The sequence below is a fragment of the Triticum dicoccoides genome, chromosome 5B (genome assembly GCF_002162155.2).
Source record: "Triticum dicoccoides isolate Atlit2015 ecotype Zavitan chromosome 5B, WEW_v2.0, whole genome shotgun sequence".
Taxonomy (NCBI): Eukaryota; Viridiplantae; Streptophyta; class Magnoliopsida; order Poales; family Poaceae; genus Triticum; species Triticum dicoccoides.
In genome coordinates, this window is record NC_041389.1 from 297,368,597 (window position 1) to 297,376,274 (window position 7,678).

Below are 7,678 nucleotides of genomic sequence, written 5' to 3' on the forward strand. Positions count from 1 at the left end.
ATCGATACACATGTATTCACACATGTATTCACACATGCATGAATAATAAACCTTTATCATGAACAAGGAAATATAAAATAACAAATTCATTATCGCCTCTAGGGCATATTTCCTTCATTTGTATCCATTTGATGCTTCACTTTGAGTCCATAAAATCCACTCTTTGTCAAAAAAATTTATACTTGTGTTATTACACCTATATCCCAAATTCTCAATGGCCTCCTTAAGCCAAAGCAAACTCCATCCATTGGTGTCACAGTCATAAAAAGTCGACCTTATCACCTAAATAACTCCAAAGAAAAATCTAAAGTACACACAAGTGTGATGAATCACCTAAATTTCGAACTTTACGAAATAATCAAACATGATATAAGGAATAAGGCTGAACATTACTACAATCCTAAACATCACCTAAATGCAAGCCGTATGAATCAAACCACATTATCAAATTTCATCAACTGCGATCTTTATATAGCGACTATCACATAACCTAGCCCTAAATCCTTAACCCCTGCACAAATGACATACAGAGTGTCTCATAAAAAATCAACTGGCTCTAATTCCTAAATCACTGACGACCAAAATTGCTGATCAAACTTTTACTATAAGTGACCTTGGCCAAACCCCCATCTCAAGTGCATCTAAAACACAAGAGGAGCAGATTTACTAACCGTATCCAAGTGCTTCCTCTTTCCCATTGACAATGGTGAGCATCAACCGTTTGATGGAGTGGTCTGCTCGCCAAGATCACCACAAGTCACCGGCGTTGTTGCCTTCACCGCCATGATGAGAGAGGAGAGGAAAACCAAAGTGTCGGGGGTGATCAATTGAAGACTAAATCAATGTGAGATCCTTTTGCAGAAGCCTATGTAAATGCCCTCTTTTTTTAGCAACCATGTAAACGCCCTCCTTTGTCCACGTCAGCGCCAACATAGCAGATTTTTATCCCGCTCGGATTCATTTGCAATTTTATGGCCTCCTGTTATGGTTTTGCAGGTTCATGTACTAAAGTGTAATTTTTTTGAACTGCTAAATGTTTTTTTTTTGAACTGCTAAATGATGCATTTCGCCAAGGCCAGACGGACCGCCCCCTCCAAATTTCAGAGTTCCCGCTGGGCTGCCGATTCGAACGAAACAGGAAACTTCCAGACAAATTCAATTCCCCATCGCCATCTCACATCCCCGTTCCCGACGCTGCCGCCTCCGACGACGACTCCGGCGACGGCCGCATTTCCGGGGAGATATACGCATGGACTCTCCGACGCACATCCCCGCCGCCGCCGGATCCGGTGAGCCCCCTACCTCTCTCTCTCCCTCTACGCGCGCGCGATTTGATTCATTTATCCAATGGGAATCTTGGTGGGTGGGGGACCTAGGACCTAGGTTATGCGTCCGCGTGCTTCTCCACCGTTTTTAGCGCAACCAAATTTCCCTCCAGGTTTTACTTGGTCCAAGCCGCTGTTATTGCGCGTCCATCTGTGCGGCTTCACGCCATTCAGCGATGAATTCATTGGTAGTAATTCTAGATTTCTGATTTGGCACAGATTCTCCTCCACGCCCTGAAACTTGTGACAAAGAGAATATCTATCAAGACCACGACATTGTCTCCGATTGCCCGATGCTGCACAGGGAGGGGACCGTCTCTACAAAGAGGAAAAAGAAGCCTGGGGGGTTCAACCTCAGGAAGAGCATAGCATGGAACCCTGCTTTCTTCACCGAAGAAGGTGCGGTAGTTCTTTTGCAGATCTTCACGCCAGACTGGGCTGGAGCTAACGGGTTTTGTAAATTTGGCAGGTGTTTTAGATAACATGGAGCTTTCTGTGCTCAGTGGCTCACAAATGAAGGCAAACAGGAGCCCTGGCTCAGGGGTTGGTGGTATCGCATCTCCATTGTGTATGTTTGGGAGATCTGGCAGTTCATCCGTACTGAAGGAAGTTGCAGAGAATTCTCATGGAAAGTTGCTTGTGAAGTATCGAAGCGCCGAGAACAAGGGAAGGAAATTGTTTTCTCCTGCAAAAACTTCCGAGTGTCATGAACAGAGAGTACTTCCGGTCAGTTCACCACTAAGCGCGCAGTTCACTTGTGATAGTGTTGGACACTAATAATCATGCAATAACATTGCTCTTTCTGACAAATTGCAGGGAAATCAGGATAAGCAATCAGCACGAAGCATTCAAAATTCAATACCACGGTCACCAGCAGGATATGCATATCCTTTGTCAAGTTTTAAGATAATTGGACAAGCCTCAGTTTTCTGTTACCAGCAGTAGGTTTAACTTATCACCAATACTGCAGCACATAGTTTAAGCCTTGATAACTATACATATTGTTAGTCTTAACTTAGTTATACACAGAAGAAGGTGCCCAACTCGAATGCTACAGCTCAAATGACACGAACACCAAAAAAGTCATCTCAACCTTCTATTCCTATGGTCCCTAGAAGTACCTCATCCACGGCAAATATTTCCAAATCAAACAGAAATCTACCTCCAGGTATTGCCGTGTATATGGTTTTTGAACGAAGCTGAGTTTTTGTGAACTCAGGGATTATTTTCACTTAACCTCCCAGTCTCTATTCAACTTGCTTTATTGCATTCTTGTATGTTACTACCAATTGGCTAACTCATCATACTGCTAATTTTCAGTTAAGGTCGAGCACTCAAGTAGAGTGGAGGCACTCCAGCTTAAGTCGAAGATTAAGCCTACACCTTTGACTAAATCCTCTGGATCTACCACAGAGAAGGATATGGTGAGTGCTTGCACTAATTTCCTTCTTAATGTGGTCAAGTTTCTATGCACGACTGATATTTCAAGCAATGTCAGTTTTATCCCTGAGTTTCGTCACTCCATTAGATAAAACAAAGTCTAAAATGTATGCTACTGTAAGTATTTGAAAAGAGTGGATGCTTACAGTCTAAATTTTTGAATTGTAAGCAGTTCATTGTACATATATATTGTACTTCCTGATTTTAGAACCCATGGCTTTAGATTTACACATCTTGATTTATGAAGTTTTTGACCATCTCAGATATTGTGTAACTAAGCATAACATCTTTTAAGTATACGACTACATTAGTTTACTCATTTGAGGAAAAATTCAGTTGAATATATCATCCGGCATCCAGCATCCAGCATCCTTGCAAGAGAAAAATAGCATCTAGACTAGCATTTCAAATATTAATCTTATCTAAGGAGACAAAACTTAGTACTGACCTGACTTTTTAGAATTTCAAGTGTTACATAAAAAAGTTTGTATCAACATTTGGAAAATTTATCCGCATTCTTGTTTGCAGTAATGAAGCATACTTATTTCTTTTGCAGGTGCCTCTTGTTACAGCTACCCATGAAGAAGGGAGTAGTTCTAGAAACTGTTCAAGTTTTTCAACACATTCACAAAATAATCCCTCCAGTTTTGTTGGTGTCCCTGCATCAACTTTTGCTAAGCCATCAGCACTTCGCATGCCTTCACCCTCAATTGGTTTTTTCTCTCAGGTAGCTTGTTACACTCTTTCATACCTAGTCACATGTGATGGTTTTACATCTACACCTGTTTCAGAATGCGCGTCTTTTTTAAACAAGAGACGGTCATGCTACATATGCTATTTATAATTATTCGATAAAACAAAACTCAACCAATCAGGCACTAGTACCTGGTGGCATTGTTTGTAGAAGAATGACGGAGGCAGGCAATCTGTGAAACAAGTTTTGTCCAATGGAAGTTGATCCCTGGTGGGTGGGTTGGTGGCGCTCACGCACCGCCCACCTACTGGGCAACGTTCAGTTCTCACTTATAATTTCCATAGGCATAACTTAACCATGCAGAGATACTCAGTACTGATTCTAATGGTGCCGTTTGCTCCAACTGTGAGAATGTGAAAGGTAATAGTTGTGCATGCTGTTGGTAAGAGCAGGCAGCTGAATTCTGATATGGTTCCTTGCCCCCCGTTGGGTCCCACCAACTGAGGGCCGGGTGAGGACCAATGTGGACGGCTCGTTTGTTGCCACAGTGGGAGAAGCCAGTGTGGATGCTATTCTTTGTGACCACTTGGGAATGTGATTGCAGCAGCCGGGGACGTCGTTGAGGTATGACATGCTGCTGAGGAAGCTGAACCTCTGGCGTGCCTGGAGGGAGCTCGCCTTGGCGTGAACCACGCTGTTATGCCCATCACCATTTAAAGTGATTGCAGCCGGGTTGTCTCAGCTCTGTAGAATGGAGGTCAGGACATGTCAAGGCTGGGTGCTATTTATAGTGATATTTGGCGCGGACTTTTATCGCTTCCTGATTGTAATTTTGTCCTGATCAGAAGAGATCAAAACCTTGTAGCTCATGAGATTGCTTCTGCCTGTCTGTCCGGTACTGGAGCTATGTGGAGTTCCCAGGCGCCGGACCAGATTGCTCCTGTTGTTGTTACAGATTGTATTCACCCTGTTATGGTTTCTGAATAATGATTTCTTTTGCCTTAAAAATAAATAAATAGCAATTAGATGTCTGTAAGATAGTATGGATTTTCTTTCTCTTCTTTGATTAATTTAGCTTCCAAGTTTTCTGGCTCTTGAACTTCTGAAATCTGTTGCCTTGCCTTTGTCAGTTAAATTCTTATTTTTTCGAGATGGCTCTTTTGTGTTTTGTTAAAACTTTATTTCTCGAACATTGTCAAAACTTCACTGGTTGACTGTTTTTTTTCTTTTCAGGGAAAAGCTCTTGTGTCACATGACGATGCTGCTCAAGGAAATACATCATCACTTGTAAGGCCTCCTAGATATAAGCAGCCTGAGCACCTAAAAAGCAGACTCTATCAGGCTTTTGTGCTGAATGGTGATACTGCTCAAGCAAATGCAAAGATCTGCTTTACTAGGAATACTTCATCACTTGTAAAGCCTCCTAGATATAAGCAGCCTGAGGATTTACAAAGCAGACACAGTCTAACACCGCAGCTGCCAACCAATTGCCCTGCGGCTTCAAAGCCTCTTGTGCATCCTGTAACTAATCAGAGCACTCTCGACACTTTGGTCTCTTCATTACCTGTTCTAGAGCATGCTACTGTGTGTTCTGGGAAAGAATCCTTGTCAAAAGGTGCAATAACATGCTCAGCATATTCAAGAAATGCAAATAATCAACCAACACGGAAGGTTGATTGCTCGTCTGCGGGAAGTGGAGATACTACACCGTCATCAAGTTCAGAAAAGAATGGCGCTTCCAGAAATGGCGTGCTAAATGCATATAGCGTTGCATCACATGTAGAAGAAATGGGCATTATCAACAGAACTGGACCTAATAAGGATTCCCACTCTCTTAGAGCTATTTGCTCCTCAACCACTGAGCATGGTGAGGATTCCTGTTCTCACGAAGCCACTGGCTCCTCAATGAACCCTATTGCTGTGATTAGATTGTCATCTTCTTGCATTTCTTCTCAAGTGTGCACCCTTAATGATCTCAATTGTCAAACCAAGTCAGACAGTAGTGCTTGTTTAGTAATTGACTTGAAAAATTCTCTTGCTGGAGAGAAAATGGTCGCAGTTTCTTTGTCAGAAGACAACAGTTGCACTCCAGGTCCTGACTTCTTGCGAGAGTTTGATTCCCGCAATCAACAGAACACTGAATGTTCCACTCTAAGGAAATCAGTAGAGTCTACAACATCTGCAGATCAGGTGCCACAATTTGGTAATCCACTTGATACAGAACCAGCTTCATCTGACAGCACAACAGATTTGCATGGTTCTTTGTGTAATGAAGCGGAACTTAATTCAGCAGAAGAACCAAATACTGATGGTGGAGCGGAGTTTGACTCAGATAGTCCACCAATTGGCAATGAACTTCAGCTGTTAATAGAGTGTGACCATGACCATGATTATAGGAGTACAGAATCTTCCCCTATACAGGTAGCAGCACATATGCCTTGTGCTGATTTTAGTGATTCGAAAGAAGTCTGCAAGACAGAAACACATGATTCATTGGCAGTGGAAAGACGGCCTGCTTTGTTGGACAAACCCAATACCGAAGATGATATGGATCTTGACTCAGATAGTCCACTGGTTGGCAAGGAAGAGCTGATAATAGGGTGTGAGAGTGACCATGATTATAGAAGTACAGAATGTTCCCCTATGGAACCAGCAGTACCTGTGCCTTGTATTGATCTTAGCGATTTAGAAGTCACACTTGACTGTAAGACAGAAACACATGATTCTTTGGCAGTGGAAAGACGGTCTTCTTTATTGGAAGAACCAAATGCTGAAGACGATATGGATCTTGATACGAATGAGTTGTCAGCTCTAGATCATGCATCACCTATAGGGTATGCCTGCACCAAGTATATCGAATGCATAAAGTTAACTGGCTTCAATTGCATAGCGCGTTGATTGTGTATCGTTCTTATCTTTTGCAGAAAGAACAAGGCAGCGCACAAGTCAGGCACAAATACCATCCTTAAAGATCATCTAAAACAACTGGTACCATTTTCGGAAGAATGGCTTGCTGCCATGGAGGCTTGTGGGGAGGTCAGTTTACTTGAACACCACTGCTTTTCAAACTTAGCATTATATGAATTTAGTTCAGATGATTATCTGAATTTTGTGTACATGTGATGTTCTGTATACAGCTATAATGTGCCAGATCTCTCCCAGCCCCCTGAGCAACAACCGTCAATACCAACATAATTCTTTAGTTCTGTATAATCCTGTCTCTGTATATTAGTTATTATGATGAATCTGATCAAGCATCTGCATGCCATATAACTGGCAGTTACAAGTTTCATCGAATGTATAACTATTTTCACCATGATGTTTTAACCTGACGGGTAAATGAAATACATTTTAACAGGAAGTTTTGGAACAGAAGAGTGGAGCTGTGCAAAATTCTCCTACGGACAAATCTACCCCAGAACCCAGTCCGTGGTCACCGGTACGTAATTGCAAATATGGAACTCATCTTCCCTAAACATGCATCAAGTGGCGCTTTAATATTTCCTTACTCCTTAGCTTTAGAAAGTGTACATGCGATGAATCTTTACAGAACTTGCAGTGCTTTGTATAGTTCTTATCAGAAGTTCCATTCTTTTCTTTTCTTTCTGAGGAGACAAGCAAATGCACTGGTTAGGGTCAGTGGATGCACTTTTCGTTGCATTTCTTGTGACTTTGTTCAAGAAATTTTGCATGTGTCTTTGTAGGTTAAACGCAAAGCTCAAGATGTTGGTCCATTTGACTGTACCAAGTACTCCAAAAGCGTTCGAACATCTGATACGCCTTAACCTGCACTTCACCTTCTCTTGAGGTAACATCAGGGAGCAGACACGTTGTACAAAGTCACGCAGAGCTCAGCTCGGAGTGTTGTCACTCCTGTGATCTACCACTGGATCTTATTTTGTCCAATCCAACAGCCTCGTTGAAGTGCTTTTGTTGTCCAATCCAACAATCTTATTTTGCTTAAATTGTACGTATAATCAACACTGTTGGCATCACACGCCACAAGCAAGTTAGAAACACAGGTTTAGGGTTTTGCGTGGGTGGTTGACATCCAGCCTCACGTCTCAATATATAGAGGATCACAATTACAATTACATACGTATACAAATACGTGTACAAGGACAATATACTAGACCCTACTTTACATGCCCCCTTAATCTGAACTACATACAAGATTCAGATTGGTTCTAAAACGGTCTAGCATCTGTCTAGTAGCGGG

The 7,678-nt window shown here is 42.1% G+C and overlaps 1 protein-coding gene across 1 annotated transcript; it reads left to right on the forward strand.

Moving 5' to 3' along the window:
* The first annotated feature begins 1,118 nt into the window (after positions 1-1,118).
* Positions 1,119-7,424, forward strand: LOC119308546. The gene is made up of 11 exons (XM_037584679.1): positions 1,119-1,289; positions 1,545-1,724; positions 1,795-2,051; positions 2,142-2,209; positions 2,351-2,493; positions 2,646-2,749; positions 3,322-3,492; positions 4,693-6,293; positions 6,384-6,495; positions 6,818-6,898; positions 7,164-7,424. Exons 1-11 carry the CDS (start codon positions 1,250-1,252, stop codon positions 7,242-7,244), a joined length of 2,838 nt encoding a protein of 945 aa, XP_037440576.1. The 5' UTR covers positions 1,119-1,249; the 3' UTR covers positions 7,245-7,424.
* Positions 7,425-7,678: the final 254 nt, after the last annotated feature.

What these genes read in the sequence shown, in the direction of transcription:
- LOC119308546 (XM_037584679.1), top strand. Translation starts at nt 1,250, where the DNA reads ATGGACTCTCCGACGCACATCCCCGCCGCCGCCGGATCCG. An exon ending in ATGAACAGAGAGTACTTCCG is followed by an intron (nt 2,052 to 2,141) that starts GTCAGTTCACCA and finishes GACAAATTGCAG; the next exon opens with GGAAATCAGGATAAGCAATC. An exon ending in CTACCACAGAGAAGGATATG is followed by an intron (nt 2,750 to 3,321) that starts GTGAGTGCTTGC and finishes TTTCTTTTGCAG; the next exon opens with GTGCCTCTTGTTACAGCTAC.